This window comes from Bubalus kerabau, chromosome 3, assembly GCF_029407905.1.
Source record: "Bubalus kerabau isolate K-KA32 ecotype Philippines breed swamp buffalo chromosome 3, PCC_UOA_SB_1v2, whole genome shotgun sequence".
Classification (NCBI taxonomy): Eukaryota; Metazoa; Chordata; class Mammalia; order Artiodactyla; family Bovidae; genus Bubalus; species Bubalus kerabau.
The window spans coordinates 41,617,078-41,636,066 of record NC_073626.1 but is presented as its reverse complement, the minus strand read 5'-3'; the positions used below and the strand labels follow the sequence as shown (position 1 = coordinate 41,636,066).

Here is an 18,989-nt window from a genome sequence, read left to right as displayed (position 1 = left end):
CCTCCTCTGTGGACGTGGATGAACCTGCTTCACAGCCTGTTACTCTAATGTTCCTAAAATGGAAGGATAAACTTTCAACATTTAACTTTACTTGTACACAAGTATGGCTTTTAAATTTCTCTCTGGATTTTTTACACATTATGGTTCATTTTATGCATTAACTTTCTATTGTTCCTACAAGTCTTGGGTATTTTTCACAATTTTCCTGGGTTCTATGATTCATTCCTCTTTTTGAGAACACTTCCATAGCCATTTCAGTTCTTTTCACAGTTTCTTATTTATTATATTTTCTGCCACATCTGTGGGCATTGGGGGAAAAGGCTGATTCGAGAGATATTTCACCTTGACAAAAATTTCAGAAATTTGCTCCATTTCTATGGAGCATTTTCAGTGAATTAAAAATGCTAATTTGCTTTTTAAAATTTTAATTTTATTTCACGTCTTCCTTTTCTTGGAATTCTAAAACTAATTAATTTACTACTACAGAGCCTAGAAGTCATCCTTCTTGGTATTTAATAATTAACTTCTCCCTCTGCATGAGTACCTAAATCCAGAAGCACACCAGCCCTCATAATTTCCTGTTACAAGTCAAAACCCTTCCTCCATGCGCCAATGCTAACAACTTGCTACACAAGACATGATCTGCCAGGCTTGGTATCAAGGAAATTTTCCAATATTAATTACCTCTTCATCCTTGAGGCCTTCTTCTTCCATCACTTTTTCTAACTTCTTTTGTCTAAAAATAAAGACATATGAAATTAACATTTGAATGATAACTTTGTTAATCTATGTACAGTTTTTTTTTTTAACTGAAACAGGTAAAACTCAAAATGCTTCATTAAATCAACAAATTACAGTTACTAAGGCAAGTGAAAAGATTCTCATCCTTTGTTAGTTCTACATTTTGACAAAAATTGTTTAAGATGTTAATGCAACAAAGAATCTAATTTCAAAAGGTAAAGTTCTCTCTCTTTGGGTGTGGTAGTTCTTCCTTAACAAACCAACAGCTGGTGTCTGATAACCTCTTCTATCAGGGTGTTTCTCTCCCTGCCCCAGACTGAAATCCACTTCTTTTGTTTTCACATGTTCCTCCTCCTCCCTGCCACAAGCACAGCAGTAACCAAGGTAAACACAGAATTTGGAGATTTAAGGGGGGTGAAGTTCAAAAAAGGTGATTAGCGGCACTAATAAAACTTAAAAGACACAAAGCCACATGGAACAGCCAAAACAAACAACAAAAAAACAATACCAAAAAAGCACCAAAAAAAAAAAAACCTTGACATTTTAAATCCTTGGAGTAGGATACCTTAGAAACTGCATCCAACGATATTTTTGACCTATACTCTCATACTGATTTGATAAAACTAAGAGAAACAAGTAAAATTTCCTGTTATTTATTCTGCATAATAAATGAAAGCACAGGGGCTGGAATCTCCTCTATCCCTGTCAGGATCCCAGGTAACAGGCCAGCTGAGCAGGGCAGGGAAGAATGCCACACAAGGATGGTTGACTCTCAGTCTGTACACATCTAGGAGCTACTAGAGGCTTGTACACAACTGAATGGTGTTTCTCTTTGAGAATGGCAGCCTGTAGTGAGCTGATGGACTATCAGGAAAAGCAACAGACAGAGGAGAAAGGAGACAGGAGACAGAAGTGGGAAGGGACTCTGGAACAAAAAAAGCTATCATGAGTCAGACGGACAATAAAGACCTGGAGCTAGGGCTGGAAACTCAAAATGATGTGAACAGAGTCACTGCAAATATGACCCGTTGACAGAAGGAGTCAAGCGAACAGTCTTGGAATTTCTTGTGTGAGAGGATAATGATGCCACTAACTACGACAGGGAACACACAGAGAGGAACATGGGACGATAATGAGTTTTATTTTAGTCAATGAATATTTACTGCAATACCAGTATTTAGTGAAAATGAATATTTTTATTTAATTATATTTATTTACTATTAGAAATCATATTACAGTACAAATCCACAGGCTCAGATGATACACAAGAATTTGTGTCCAAACTCCCAGGAAGTGAAAAGATCTACTGCAACTCTGAAGGAAGAAGAAAGCATTTACATGACTCCCAGTCTGCCCACTCCTCTTCTCCTAGTTCCCAGAATGTCTGGGGATATGCATCTATGTGTGCATACACATCAGAGAGAGAAGGCTGTACCACTGGTAACTTCCGAAGTGAAAATTAATTCCATTTTTGTGGTTAAAATGTTGAAGTTGGGAAGAGTAAGAAGAGTAAACACACACAAAAAAAGTAAACTCATGGTAAGAACTATAAGAACTCAACCCTGGTCAGCTACTTCTGGGCCCTGAGTATCAAACACCATCATACTTTCTGACTACATGTTCTCTGAATGATCACACCAGACGGTGACAGCAGTCTTAACATGCTATCACACAATGTGTGTTACAGAGACGGCGCCTTCTGAATTTTAAATCTAAATTCATACTGTATTCTACACTGCCGCTGCAAGTGTAATTAAACTGGTCTCAGTAGATAATCTACCTGAGAGTAAAGTATTCAGCAGCATCAACATCTTGAACACAACCAGCTTCTTTTCTTTTCTGGCCACTGCATGCAATTTGTGATATATGAAATCTTAGTTCCCCAACCAGGGATCAAACTTTTGGGCCCTCAGGCAGTGAGAGCTCGGAGTCCTAAAACTGGACAGCCAAGGAATTCCCCTCAGATTCTTTTATTAGAGAAAATATCCAGAAAAAACCTACCATCCAAAATGATCCATGGTAATGAGTCACTGGGACCAAGTCAAAGATCTTGAAGACACCAAAAATGGCATAACACAGTGACATCTTACAAAAGGCTTATGAATCACATCCTCTGTGAGACAATACCACAGAGTTACTAACTTGTTAGACTCATGTTGGCATTGTGATGACAAGAAAATGCCCATGCTTTTGGAGATGCATATTGAAGCAGACAGGACTAAAAAGACAGATGTTTCAAATCTGCTTTAAAACACAATAGCAAGAAAAAATAAAATGGAATAGATGAAACAAATTTAGCAAAGTCTTGACAATCACTGAACCTAAGGGCTGACTGTATGAACAAAGGCAGGCTCCTCCACTACACGTCTCTGGTTGCAGGGCCAGGTAGCTTAACACCCCAGCCTCTGGTGAGGTCACTCCAGCTCGGCTCCAATGTTCCAAACCAGGACCCTGAGAGGGAGAGGCACTTTCACACATAGAGGCCGCACCCAACCCCACCCAGCAAGGCTTCCATGAGCTCCCTCTATTAGGGTGTGAGACCATTTCCCACATGAGACAGTAAGTTCTTTTGAAGACAAGGACCACATCTGAATCCTCCTTTTCCACTAGGAATAGTGCTTTGTACACAGCAATTTTTTTAAGATGTCTGTTGTTAGTCGCTTAGTCGTGTCCAACTCTTTGCAACCCCATGGACTGTAGTCCACCAGCCCATGAACTTTTCCAGGAAAGAATATAGGAATGGGTTGCCATTTCCTTCTCCAAGGGATCCTCCCGACCCAGGAATTAAACTTAGGTCTTCTGCATTGCAGGCAGATTCTATACTCTGAGCCACCAGGAAAGCCTAAGATGCATTTACTAAATTAAAAAAAAAAAAAAGAAGTGTCACAATGTACGCACACATTCATGACTACTTGTAATCAGCCGCCCTTACTACACCTAATTTATACTCGCCTCCAACACAGCTTGATTCAGAGGCAACAGGGATGGGAGGAAAGGCTAGTCTACTCTACAAGCGAGTTGAGTGGACAATATTTCTAATTTCTGCAGATGAGTCACTTAAAACCAGGGAAAATGGTATAGAAATAAACAGTGGGTATCTCCATGATCAGAACTGAGAATTCTCCAGAATTACCCTAAAAATGAGTATTACACAAATCTTTAAAAATCTCAACAAATTAGTTTGACTGATATCTAGTCAGTTCAGTTCAGTCGCTCAGTCGTGTCCGACTCTTTGCGACCCAGGGAGTGCTGCATGCCAGGCTTCCCTGTCCATCACCAACTCCTGGAGCTTGCTCAAACTCATGTCCATCCAGTCCGTGATGCCATCCAACCATCTCATCCTCTGTCATCCCCTTCTCCTCCCACCTTCAATCTTTACCAGCATCAGGGTCTTTTCAATGAGTCAGTTCTTCGCATCAAGTGGCCAAATTATTGGAGTTTCAGCTTCAGCATCATCCTTCCAATGAATATTCAGGACTGATTTCCTTTAGGATGGACTGGTTGGATCTCTTTGCAGTCCAAGGGACTCTCAAGAGTCTTCTCCAACACCAAAGTTCAAAAGCATCAATTCTTCAATGCTCAGCTTTCTTTACAGTCCAACTCTCACACCCATACATGATTACTGGAAAAACCATAGCTTTAACTAGACGGACCTTTGTTGGCAATGTCATGTCTCTGCTTTTTAATATGCCGCCTAGGTTGGTCACAGCTTTTCTTCCAAGGAGTGAGTGTCTTTTAATTTCATGGCTGCAGTCACCATCTGCAGTGATTTTGGAGCCCAAGAAAATAAAGTCTGTCACTGTTTCTATTGTTTCTCCATCTACTTGCCATGGATTGATGGGACTGGATGCCATGATCTTAGTTTTCAGAATACTGGGTTTTAAGTCAGCTTTCTCACTCTCCTCTTTCACTTTCATCAAGATGCTCTTTAGTTCTTCACTTTCTGCCATAAGGGTGGTGTCATCTGCCTATCTGAGGTTGTTGATATTTCTCCCAGCAATCTTGATTCCAGCTTGTGCTTCATCTAGCCTGGCATTTCACATGATGTACTCTGCATATAAGTTAAATAAGCAGGGTGACAATATACAGCCTTGACGTACTCCTTTCCCAATTTGGAACCAGTCTGTTGTTCCATGTCTGGTTCTAACTGTTGCTTCTTGACCTGCATACTGATTTCTCAGGAAGCAGGTAAGGTGGTCTAGTATTCCCATCTCTTGAAGAATTTTCCACAGTTTGTTGTGATCCACACAGTCAAAAGCTCTGGCATAGTCAGTAAAGCAGAAGTAGATGTTTTTCGGGAATTCTCTTGCTTTTTCTATGATCCAACGGATGCTGGCAAGAGCCAGAGCTCTCCTACCTTTTCTAAATCCAGCTTGAACATCTCGAAGTTCACGGCTCACGTACTGTTGAAGCCTGGCCTGGAGAATTTTGAGTATTACTTTGCTAGCGTGTGAGATGAGTGCAATTGTGAGGTAGTTTGAACATTCTTTGGCATTGCCCTTCTTTGGGATTGGGATGAAAACTGACCTTTTCCAGTCCTGTGGCCACTGCTGACTTTTCCAGATTTGCTGGCATACTGAGTGCAGCACTTTCACAACATCATCTTTAGGACTTGAAATAGCTCAACTGGAATTCCATCACCTCCACTAACTTTGTTTGTAGTGATGCTTCATAAGGTCCACTTGACTTTGCATTCCAAGATGCCTAGCTCTAGGTGAGTGATCACACCATTGTGGTTATCTGAGTCATGAAGATCTTTTTTGTACAGTTCTTCTGTGTATTCTTGCCACCTCTTCTTTATATGTAAGTCTAGACTCACCCATTCCTGGGGTCCAAATAAAACTGACACTTGCTCACTAGTAATAATCAAACATTGCACTTGCTCACTGTAATAACCACACATTGCAAAACTCATTATCAGATCAGACTAAAAGCAAACAGAAAAACCTGAGTAAGAATATGGAAGAGAAGTAGCAGCAGATGCTGGTTCTCAGAGGGTAAAATGTAGAAGAATTCTTATATGATTTAGGGGGAAGAAAGGGGAAAGCACAAAATTATTGCCTATTAAATTAGGCTTTTGTGGCTTTAATTAATCCACCAAAATAATATTCATAAAGAACAGAAACAACCCAGATCATTTTGTAAAAAGAAATGCCAGTTGCCTCAGTTTTCATTTCAAACTGCTACAAATTATACAAACCATTAATTTTCTATGAACCACTAGGCGATTATTAATACCTATCTCTCTTTATGGACACCTAGGATCACATGAGAGAATAGGAGAACTGCTATTGCTAGAGAAGCTTAACACAGAGGCCAGGAAAGGCAAAAGACAGAGTAAAAAAATATGAAATTTGCATTATTGGATGTATTCAGTTTGCCACCTATAAGGAGCTTCAATAAGCATTCTGCCACACTAGATTCAGGGAATTTAATTGTTTAAACCAATATGTAGGATTACTGTAGTGTTTCTATGAAATAGCCCAATGTTCTCATATTCTACTTTTATACAGGAGACAATTTCCAAATGATTTTCATTTTTCCTTCTGCCTTTCAGCTTTTATCTCATTTCCCTCTGCAGTAAACCCTTTGTTCAAATATAACCAATGTTGGACTTCCCTGGTGGTCCAGTGGTTAAGAATCCACCTGCCAATGCAGGGGACATAGGTTCCATCCCTGGGTCTGGGAAGACCCCACATGCGGAGGAGCAACTAAGCCCATGCACCACAACTACTGAGGCCACATGCCTAGCTCTGCAACAAGAGAAGCCACCGCAATGAGAAGCCCCACACTTGCCGCAACTAGAGAAAGCCCATATGCAGCACTAGAGACCCAGCGCAGCCATAAATAAATAAATAAAATGTTGCAAATATAACCCAGTGCTCTACTATAAACAGAATGGCACAAAAGTTGCATATAAATGGGAAGAAAAACTAGAGATTTTAAAGACAACAAGGTATATACAAACAAAAATTTGTATTACAACCTGATCTCTTTTTTTAGCCCCCAAATTTACCAGCCCAATACTTATTATTTCAAACTGCTCATCATATGTTGGAGAAGGCAATGGCACCCCACTCCAGTACTCTTGCCTGGAAAATCCCATGGACGAAGGAACCTGGTGGGAGGCCGTCTATGGGGTCACTAAGAGTTGGGCACGACTGAGCGACTTCACTTTCACTTTTCAGTTTCATGCACTGGAGAAGGAAATGGCAACCCACTCCAGTGTTCTTGCCTGGAGAATCCCAAGGATGGCAGAGCCTGGTAGGAGGCTGTCTTTGGGGTCGCACAGAGTCAGACACTACTGAAGCGACTTAGCAGCAGCAGTAGCAGCATCACGTTAGCCACATATTCATAATTAAATGTTTCTTAACCATCATTTGTCTCATATCATTAAAACTCTGCTTATTTGTCAAGGTTCTGTGATGTTGCCCCCATAACATCAAAACTCTTGAAAATCTCTGACAGTTCCAATTTGAGTTTACTTACTATTGTAGTAGCTCCTGCCAATCACTGTATTTTTTTAATTTTTAAAATTTTCATAGTTTTTAAACGTTACAATCCATTTACAAATATCACAAAATACTGGCTATATTTCCTATGTTGTACAATCCATCCTTGCAGCCTTTCTTACATCCAATAGTTTGTACCTCCCACTCCACTACCCCTTTATGACCCCTCCCCCTTACTGGTAACCACTAGTTTGTTCTCTATATCTGTGAGTCTGCTTCTTTCTTTGTTATATTTACTGGTTTGTGGTATGTTTTAAATTCTACATACAAATGATATCACACAGTATTTGTCTTTCTCTGTCTTAGTTCATTTAGCGATAATGCCCTGTAAGTCCATTCACGTTGCTGAAATGGTAAAAATTTCATTCTTTTTTATGGCTTAGTGATATTTCATTTTGTGTGTGCGTGTGCACATACATTACACATCTTCTTTACGCAATCCTCTATTGATGGACATTTAGGCTGTTTCCATATCTTGTCAACTGTAAATAATGCTACTATGAACACTGGGGTACACAGCTTCCTAAACTAGTGATTCTGGTTTTTTCTAATATATACCCAGGAATAGAATTGCTGGATCATACGGTAACTATTTTTAGTTTCTTGAGAAACCTCCATACTGTTTTCCTCAGTAGCTGCATCAATTTACATTCACACTGACCATGCAGGAGGGTTCTCTTTTCTCTACATCCTTGCCAACAATTGTTATGTGTGCTCTTTTTGGTGACAGCCACTCTGACAGGTGTGAGGTGATACTGTGGCTTTGAATTGCATTCCCCTGATATTAGTGAGGCTGAGCGTCTTTTCATGTGGCTGCTGGCCATCTGTGTTTCCTCTATGGGAAAATGTCTATTCAGCTCTTCTGCCCAGTTTTCAATCGCATTCTTTGATTTTCCGATGTTGAGTTATATGAGCTATTTATATACTGCTTTTTTTTTTTAATTTTCTTGGAGTGATAAAACCCAAAATAAAACAGTCTTACCAAACTGTATCAACAAACTTAAGACCAAATATCAACTCATGTCCAAAAACGAGGGCACTAAGGAAATGTAAAAACCAGAATAAGGTATCACCTCACACTGGTCAAAATGGCCCTCATCAAAAAGTCTACAAACAATAAATGCTGGAAAGGCTACGGAGAAAAGGGAACCCTCCTACACTGTTGGTAGGAATGTAAACTGGTACAACCATTATGGAGAAAAGTACGGAGCTTCCTTAAAAAACTAAACACAGAACTACCATATTACCCAGCAATCTCACTCCTGGGCTTGTACCTGGAGAAAATCGTAATTCAAAAAGATTCATGCACCCCAATGTTCACTGAAGCGGTATTTACAATAGCCAAGACATGGAAGCAACCTAAATCTCCATCAACAGAGGAACAGATAAAAAAGATGTGATACATATATGCAATGGAATATGACTCAGCCACAAAAAAGCAGAAAACAATGCCATTTGTAGCAACATGGATGGACCTGGAGATTATCATTCTAAGTGATGTAAATCAGTTAGAGAAAGGCAAATCATATGGTATCACTTATATGTGGAATCTGTTTCCCTTGTGGCTCAGCTGGTAAAGAATCTGTCTGCAATGTGGGAGACCTGGGTTCGATCCCTGGGTTGGGATGATCCCTCGGAGAAGGGAAAGGCTACTGGCTCCAGTATTCTAGCCTGGAGAATTCCATGGACTGTATAGTCCATGGGGTCACAAAGAGTCAGACACAACTGACTGACTTTCACATATGTGGAATCTAATTAAAAAATGATACAAAGGAACTTATTTACAAAAACAGAAATAGACTCACAGATCTTGAAATCAAACTTACAGTTACCAAAGGGGAAACATGGAAAGAAGTGATAAATTAGGAGACTGGGATTAACATATACACACTACTGTAAATAAAACAGGTAACAAGTACCAACTGACTATTATCAAATAAAATAAGGAACTTAATCAGAACTCATAAACATTTCTTTGTAACTGCAACACCAGAAGCTCTGATTTCAACAGAGCAGTTGTATTTGAAAATAACCATCCCCAACAGGTTTTACATGCCTAGAGCATGCAAATTTATTTTTGAATGCCCCATGATCCTAACAAAGAGCACTGTACAGGCTCTTATTTGTCCCAGTGAACAAAGCTAGCCACCACCACATATAAAGTATCTTGCTATTCTGCATACAGAGCTGCATATTTAAAATCAAATCATATATCCCATGTAAATTATGATTTCTACCCTCCTGAAGAAAATGATTGCAAAAATCCTTATCCATACCTTAGCACACCGAATCCAGCAATATATAAAGAGAATAATGCATTTTGACTAAGAGGGTTTTACCCCAAGAATGGAAGGTGAGTCTAACATTCAAAACCCAGTCCATGTAATTCACTATAGTGGAAGAATAAAGAAAACACAAGGTGATCATCTCAAAGATGCAGAAAAAGCATTTGACAAAATTCAACACCCACTCATGATAAAAATTCTCAAACAGGAACATAAGGAAACTTTCCCAATCAATGAAGAGCATCTTTGAAAAACCTACCTTAACATCATAACTAACAGAGAAATAGTGCTTTCCCCTGTAAATCAGGAACAAAAAATGTCTACTCCCATCACTTACATTCCACACTGCACCTGAAATCCTAGTCAATGTGAAAAGGTAAAAAGAAAGAAAATGTGTACAGACTGGAAAGGAAGATGTAAAACTATCTGGGTATGATTCTTTACAAAGAAAATTCTAAGGAATCTACAAAAAGGCTACTATGAAAGTAAATTAGCAAGTTGTAAGGTTTAAGGTCAATATGCAAAATTCAGTTATAGTTCTATATGCTAGCAACAAAAAAGTGGAGAATGAAATTTCAAATACCCACTTACAATAGCATAAAAAAAAACCCAAAAATATTAGTAATAGACAAACAAAAGACATGAAATGCCTCCACCCTAAAACTACAAAATATTGCTAAGAAATATTAAAGATCGAACAAAAATGGATTGATACGCATCAAAAAATTCAATATTGTAAAGATGTCAACCCTCCCTCAAACTGATCCACAGACTCAATACAACTACAACCATAATTCCACCAGGCTTTTCTGCAGAAACTGATAAGCTGATTTTAAAATGTATATGTAAATTCAAAAAACCTAGAATATCCAAAGTAACCTTGAAAAAGACAAGAACCACCACCAAGTTGAAGGCTTATACTGACTTCAAAACTTACTACAAAGCTCTGATAATCAAGACAATCTGATACTGGCATACAGACAGATAAATGAAATAGAACAAAGAGCCCAGACAGATTCACAATTATATGGCATTTGATTTTCAAAAGTGCCAAAGCAATTTAATGGGGAAAAGAAAGTTTGCAATAAAGAGTGCTAAAATAACTGGATATCCATATGGAAAATAAATTTCAAACTCCACCTCATACCCCACACACTTATCAATTCAAGATTGATCACATAAATATAAAAACTAAGCCTATAAAACTTCCAGAAGAAAACATAAGAGAATTATCTTCATGACTGAGGAGTAGGCAAAGGTTTCCTACAGGTCACAGAATGCAATAACCACAAAACAAAAAAAAAAGCCAAATTAGATGAACAGGAAAGCCACAGACGGGTAGAAACTTTGCAAAACACATCTACAGCAAAGGATCACTATCTAAGATATATAAAGAAATTCTAAAACTCAATAGTTAAAAAATTTGAACAAACACTTCACAAAGGAAAATATGGCCCAAAGGCATAAAAATAAAAATGCTGAACATCATTTAATCATCAGGGAAATGCAAATTAAAAAAACAATCAAATAACACTGAGCATCCACAAAAGCAGCTAGTTAAAAGACTGACAATACCAATGTTTAAAAAATATATATATAAAGCAACTACAACTCTCATACATCATTGGAAATATTTCAGAAAAATGTCTAGCAACTTCTCATAAAACTAAACATATATTTATGTATATTTATGAGCCAAGAGCCAGCTATTCCATTCCTAAATATTTACCTAAGAACTGAAAACATATGTTCGCAAAAAGATCTATACATAAATGTTCGGAGCAACTTACTCAGAACAGCCAAAAACTTTAAAAAGCCTAATTTTTTTTATCAATAAAAGAACATATAAGCAAACTATGGTACAGTCAGAAAACAGAATGGTATTCAGCAATATAAAGGAACAAACTATGGACACGATAGCAAAATGGATAAACTTTTAAAACATTAGGCTGAGTGCAAGATGCTTTATTCAAATGAATCCATTTACATGTTCCATTTGTATGGAACAGACAATATTAATCTATGGTAGAAACAAAACCACAACAGCAGTGGCCAGGGGTTGAAGAAGAATCTCCAGGAAAGACCCTTCTGGGGTGATGGTAATAGTCTGTCTTGAGAAAGGTTTAAGTTGCTGCTAAGTCGCTTCAGTTGTGTCTGACTCTGTGCAACCCCATAGACAGCAGCCCACCAGGCTCCCCCATCCGTGGGATTCCCCAGGCAAGAACACTGGAGTGGGTTGCCATTTCCTTCTCCAATGCATGAAAGTGAAAGTGAAGTCGCTCAGTTGTGTCCGACTCTCCGCGACCCCATGGACTGCAGCCCACCAGGCTCCTCCGTCCATGGGATTTTCCAGGCAAGAGTACTGGAATGGGGGGTGCCATTGCCTTCTCTGAAGGTTTAAGTTACACAGGTAACTTTTTTGTCAAAACTCATCAAAATGTACCCTTAAGGTGGTACATTTCATTGTATGCAAACTTTGAACTCCCTTAAGAAATATATTATACAAGCAGAAATATTCAGAAGTAAAACATACAAACATCCGCAACATACTTTGAAGTACAAGCAAAAAGATTAAGATGAATTAATGAATGTATTAAGGGATGGACAGATCAATATGTGATAAATGATAAATGTAGAATCTATATGATGTCTGTATGGGTATTTACTGAAAACAATCCTTTCAACTTTTCTGTGCTTCTGAATAGTTTCTTAATAAAATAATGGAAAAAAATTTTAAATGAGTTACTACATGGATAGTACACACTACTAGATCAGTAACAATACCTGCCACTCTAATAGGGAAGACCCTTTGCTGCTGCTGCTGCTGCTGCTGCTGCTGCGTCACTTCAGTCGTGTCCGACTCTGTGCGACCCCATAGACGGCAGCCCACCAGGCTCCCCTGTCCCTGGGATTCTCCAGGCAAGAACACTGGAGTGGGTTACCATTTCGCCTTATAAGCTTAAATTATATGTAATGACCCATCTCTGGTAAGCCTGCCTCTCATGTAATGAGCATTAAGCTAAAAGGCCTTTGTTTAGCTCATAGAACAATCATGACCAGGCCTACCTGTGAATGACTGTAGGGAGGAAGAAATTAAAACAACCCCTCTGGAGGCTGACTGGAACCAGGAAATGTCTGACTTTACTCCCTCTCCTGTTAGTGGAAGAAAAGCCTTAGGCAAGGTGGTTCTTAAGAGCTATGAGTCCACCATCTTCTCAGTTTTCTCACTTTCAGAATAAAGTCACTATTTCTTGCCCCAACAACTCGTCTCTCAATTTACTGGTCTGTCAGTGCAGCAAGCAGCATGAGCTTGGACTCAGTAACGCCACTACTCCCACCACTCACGTGATTACTAGGTGTGACGCACTTTGGCGGGTACTCGTGTGTTACATCCAATACCTACAGCAATGCTGAAAGGCAAGCAGTACTCTCCTCATTTTCCAGATAGGAGAACTGATGTGCAGAAAGACTAAAAATCTGTTCTAACCTCATACATCGACCAGATGGTAAAGGCAGGATTCTAAACCCAGATCTGGCTCCATAATGCTGCTCTTTCCATTATATCACAGTGCCTTAACGATGAACTGCAAGGTTTTGGTCCAATTAACTTCTTATAGTACCATGGAATTTTATGTTCTTGACCAGTAAACAGAAATAGAAATAAGTGAGTTATTAGCAAGGACCTTGGAAATCAACGACACTGTTACTCCACTGTAATGGAATTGGTTAGAACATGGTTGCTGCTACTCTTGTCTCCTTTCAATCATATTACAAATGTGATTCATGATACAAGAGAAGGATCCCAAAACCATGACTCGATTTTCTAAAAATTCTTTACCTCATTTCTCGTTCTTCATGTTGAGCAATAAGGTTGCTATAAAAATTCTCCAGTGTCACTTTGGTCATTGTCACCCTTTCCTTTGTGTGACTACTCATGGACGAGCAAGGTGTTGAGCCTGTCATTGCCATGGCTGCTAGAAACAATGAAAAAAAAAGAGGTCTTAGTTTTGGAGATGGAATCCACCAGTTCTGCACTCTCCTACCCTACTAGTAGGAATGTAAATTGACCTAAGTTTTCTGGAATACAAACAGTATAAAACAAAACCCAGACAAACAGAATACTTGGTGAAAACAAGTATACATTAAAGTTTTTTGACACAGAACTACCATGCCTAGGTATAAGGCCTAGAGAAACTATCACACAGGTTCCTTTTTTATTTTTCTTGTGCCAGTGGAACCCGTGCCCCCTGCAGTGGAAGCGCAGAGACGAAACCACCAGACTGCCAGGGACTTCCCCACTCCACACAGGCTCTTAAGGGAACATGAACAAGATGTGCACTATGGAAGATGGTCCTTATGCCATCAACTGTGTTAGGAGAAACTAGAAGCAATTCAGTAAGCAAATCAACAAGTAAAATGCTATGGAGACATACAAAGAAATTACCATATAGCAAAAGCGACATGAATATATCCTTAAGGAAGAGTGTTGCATTTTTTCAGAAAGAAGGGAACAAGACCACAATACCAGACACATATATTAAGAACATGTAACACAGACAGTACCAGTCTTTGCCATCTAGGAATCTACCTCGAAGGAATCAAAGACCCACAAGGATTCACACACAAGGGGATTCAATGCAACATTGTAATGACAAAGAAAAACTACAAGTAACTTGAATAACCAAGAACAGAACTGATTAAATCATGGTAAAGTCCTACAATGAAACAACATGCAGACAATTAAAATATCTTTAAATGTTTGTCAGGCAAGCCTTTAAAGAATAAAACAAAAAAAAACATTTTTCAGGAAAAATATTTCCAATCTAATTGAAAATAATGTTATAAAACAGAACATATACCATTTCACTTTTATGTGTTTACTGTACATGCACAGAATTATTAGAAACATGTATCAAAATGTTACCAGTGGGGAAAAATATTATTAGTGGTCTAACTCTAGGCAGTGAGAATACAATAGATCATCTTCTTGTTTGTGTTTTTCCACATTTTCTTCAATGAGTATGTACTAAGTTAACAAGAACTTTTAAATTTACAATTTCTATAATTTAAAAAAATCTATGACTAAAATCTTCACCTATCGGTATAAATGTACTGTGACATGGCTTATGGTATTCGACAGATGTCTGCTATCTATTTGAGTTGACAAGTTAAAACAAAGACCTATGATGGAAACAATACTACATAAGAAAAAAACCTGAGTCATAACTTTAGTGATGAAAGGTACCTTAAAAACAAGAGGCCCTAACTTCCTAGTTTTACATATTTGAAAACTGATACCAATGAGGTTTAAATAGCTTTGTTGTTACTTAGTCACTCAGTTGTGTCCACCTCTTTGCGACCCCATGGACTGCAGCATGCCAGGTTTCCCTGCCTTCACCATCTCCCAGAGTTTGCTCAAACTCATGTCCATTGAATCGAGGATGCCATCCAACCATCTTATCTTCTGTTGACCCTTCCTCAGCCTGCCCTCAATCTTACCCAGCATCAAGGTCTTTTCCAATGACTCAGCTCTTCACACCAGGTAGCCAAAGTATTGGAGCTTCAGCATCAGTCCTTCCAATGAATATTCAGGGTTGATTTCCTTTAGGATTGACTGGTTTGATCTCCTTGCAGTCCAAGGGATTCTCAGGAGTCTCCTCCATCCAGCACCACAATTCAAAAGCATCAATTCTTTGGCATTCAGCCTTTCGTATGGTTCAACTCTCACATCAGTACATGACTACTGGAAAAACCCTAGCTTTGCTATATAGGCCTTTGTTTGGCAAAGTGGTATCTCTGCTTTTTAATACACTGTCCAGGTTTGTCATAGCTTTCCTTCCAAGGAGCAAGCATCTTTTAATTACAAAAGTTTTCTTAAGGTTCTCCTCCTCTTGATACTTAGCAGCTTTTAAAATTGTTTTGGAAATTAAATGTAGCCTTTTAAGAAATGTGTAAACACATTATTACTAAGAAAAAAGACTTAACATTAAGCAATTTTACAAAAAGATACTGGGGGGGAAATCACATAAAGAATAATTTTTTCAGAGAAGAGATTCAAAATCAAGGCTCTACTTCAGTCATTCACGATGTGCTAAAATGATCAGTAATCACAAATTCAAGACACTGAACTTGTCTCAATCTTACTATAAAATGTTATTTTTTATGGGGAAGTTTCTGCTAACATCAAAGCAAACTCAAATGTTTTTAGGATATCAGAATTCTTTTTAAACCTCTGTCTGGTTTATGAAGCTTGGGTGTGGTTCCTTATTTGTCAGCCTGTACCCCCTCCACCCACAATGAAAACCACATGCTCTCTAAGTTTGGTGAGGAAATTTTAAAACCAGATTTAAAAACAAGTCTGAAGCAAGAGAGTGCTTAGTACTCCTCCCCTGTCTGAAAATTTCCAGAGAATGTTCTTGTCTGTCTCTACATATATACATACACATTTTAACAAATGAAATTATTTCCACATAAAAACACAACTAAAGAGTGTTTAAGCCTAAGAAAACAATGCCTTCCATATAACAGGCAGTTAGTAAACACAGATTGAGCAAATTAATGATTTTCAGTTGTCAACAAAGAACAAAATTACATTTATATTAATGGGTATATAAAAACTGGAGAACAAACATTTTGACCCATTTAAGTTGCTAGCGTGTCTTCCTAAACTTTGCAAAAGATCAACAGGAGATTAAGTGCACTCAAAGATACTCCTGTAAAAGGCCAATAATGTTCTAACAGAATGGTTTTCAGCCTTCATTCAGTCTCTAATGCAATGGCTAAGGTTACACTGTCCTTCCCTTTGGCCTTTCTTCAAACCCTCTCCCCCATCCTTTTCCTCTGCTCATAAATTCATAATTGATAATTCTAATAACCTTTCATCAAAAGTTACTATTGCCCTATAGCAATTTATAGGTTTTCTGGGTCAACCAAGTACTCTCTCCCTCAAGCTTTGACAACTCAGGCCTTCTTATCCTGACCTATAGGCCACTGGAGGCCCTTGCCCTATTTCTTTCATTCTCCAGCTCAGAATTAAGAAATGATAGGTAAGCAAGGAACTCTTAACAGTTAAAAAAGAAATCTAACAGAAGAATGTGATCTTCACAAGTTGGGGCAAACATTAAAAGGAGATCAAATGAAAACTATCATTGTATCTAGAGAGTTATACATGGTTAACTGACTGACTTTACAAAAGTACCCTGTGAACGCCATAAATATCCCCTTTCCTCACCAATTCTTTCTTTGTGACTGACAACCTAGTATCTTTCATTTGGACAATTCAACACTGGAGCTGAGACTATTCCTTAATAGACACATATCTAATTTTTCCTCCTGGAACTGTAACTCACTGGAAAGCAAGCACCCTGTCTTATAATGCTTTTAATATTCTTCCCCATATCGGGTACAATGCTACGCACTTAGTTGAGTATCTTATAAAAGATTTGCTAGGAAAAACTGGTTTCTTATGCCCATTACTAGGAGCCGAAAATATGTATGTATGACGGGGGTGGGGTTAGGACATGGAATGGTTTTCTATACCAAGCGGAATAGAGTTGACCTCATCCGCTTAAGAGGAAGCTGCCATCTCTTGCCTGGGGGAGACTGGAGCCTGTTATTGTGGTGGAGGTTGTTTTACGCTTAGGGAAACCACATCCACTGCCTGGCTAATTCCAACTCGGAGCCAAAGTGCGCTGAAAGGGAAAAGAAAGGCAGTGGTCTTCACTCCAGCCTTCCCCTGTACACTTCAAAAAGAACAAGATTATCTTTGGGTCTGTTCGTCTAGTGGGAGCTCTGGGTCACTCTACCTGCCATTCTGCACACTTGAAACCTTTCTGCACAGACTCTGCCCCAAGTCCTTACTTTCCTTCTCCACTCTCTTCTTTAAAGACGGCTTCACTACATTTTCCTGTGGTTTTCAGTTGGATTATCTGAAGCCCTGTACCCTAAGATTAACCATAGGGAAGGGGGCAGACGCAAAGGTAACCGCCCCCCCAAGGTGGGGGAGGGGGGTGGTTTTCGACAACTGCCTCAGACAACACCTCTCAGATTCTTAAGACTCCAGAAAAAAAGAAGAAAAGGAGGTGAAAATTGGTAACGACCGACAGACATCCTGGAGGGGACTGAGCGGTGGCAGCGAGGAGACAAAGCAGGCGACATGGAAAGAAGAGAGCCTGGCACCCCGCCCCAACAGCACTCGAAGACAGAGAAAGGACGGGGTGCGGAGCCTGGGAAACCATGTGGAGGACCGGCCAGGAGCCTCTGGAAGCCGGGAGGAAAGCACTGACAGCAGGGGCCGAAAGGGCAGGGCTGGAAAGAAGACGCCGGCGGGAAAGGGAGAACCCCAAAAAAGAGTCAGGGAAAGAGGAGAGAAGGGAAAAGGCCGGAATGGACGGAAGACAACGGCAGCAAGACACTCACCGGAGCCCCGGGCTGAGGGGAGAGGCAGGGCTGGGGGCGGCAAACAGCCGCAGACGCCAGCCGGGCCAGCGGTCTCGAAGTGAGGCAAGGCGAAACCCCCGCAGCAGCTGCCAGCTGACCGGAGGAGGGGAGGGGACGCGTTAGGGACTCTGAAGTAGGGGGCCGTGGGGCGGTTGCGGGTGTGAAGACGACAGGAAGAGCCCCAACTGCCGGAAAAGACGGCAAGCGCAGGGACCGAGGCTGCCCAGTCCCCAACCGCGGAGACGGGCTGGCGCGCCTGCCAGGGCGACGGACTGCGCAAGCGTGACTTCCCGGAGCCGCGGGGCGAGTTCCGGGTCTGCGCATGCGCCCCCCTCTCCGCCCCGCCCCGCCCCTCCCCGCCTCATTCCAGCTAGAGAGGCCGAATTGAGAGAAGTCTGAGGGGTGGGTCCTTTTTGGGGTGGGCGGGACCGGGCTGGGCTTGCCGTGAGAGTCCTTTTGTTTTTTTGTTTTTCATTTTGAAATAATTATAAACTCTCCCCCAAAGTGACAAAATTAGTACAAAAAGGTCCCTTTTACCCATCACCCATTCAGCTTCTCTCAACATCTTACATAACTACACTGCGTTATCAAAACCAGGAGATTAATATCGGCGGAGTACAATGGACTAGACCGAAGCAATTAACTAGATGACAAACCTCCGATTTAACCACTCGGGCTTGCATTCATTTTTGCGTGTGCGCGCCTACTCGCGCCCATCTGTGTAGTTCCATGAAGTTTTTTCACTTGTGTAGTCATGGTCCCCTACCAACTCTTGATTTCCATCATAAATCGGTCCCCACCCACCCCACCCCCGAGCCCTTCCCCACCCCCACCCCCCACCCCCCATCTACACTCCCTTAAAGTAAGGATTAGCATACTCTGCCTTGGATGGGGTGAGCTCTCATAGGTTTGGACATCTGATACCGGATACAGGGAAGGCACCCCAGTGTGCACAGAACCTGCTTTTCAAGGCTACCCAGCTGCGGAGTCTGTCCCCATCCCTTGGGTTAGC

General features: G+C 40.2%; 1 protein-coding gene across 4 annotated transcripts in view; it reads right to left on the bottom strand.

The window, feature by feature from the left end:
* Positions 1-18,263, bottom strand: part of STK38 (serine/threonine kinase 38) — a 43,659-nt gene extending 25,396 nt beyond the window's left edge. For 2 of the 4 annotated variants that reach the window (XM_055571573.1, XM_055571576.1), the window contains exons 1-3: positions 17,957-18,263; positions 13,377-13,509; positions 685-736 (exon numbers count right to left, since the gene is read on the bottom strand). In XM_055571573.1, coding sequence (XP_055427548.1) covers positions 685-736; positions 13,377-13,507 — 183 coding nt within the window. In that variant the 5' untranslated portion in view covers positions 13,508-13,509; positions 17,957-18,263. Of the gene's footprint in view, positions 1-684; positions 737-13,376; positions 13,513-17,956 lie in introns of all 4 variants that reach the window. The other 2 variants (XM_055571574.1, XM_055571575.1) reach the window with 2 other exon arrangements.
* Positions 18,264-18,989: the final 726 nt, after the last annotated feature.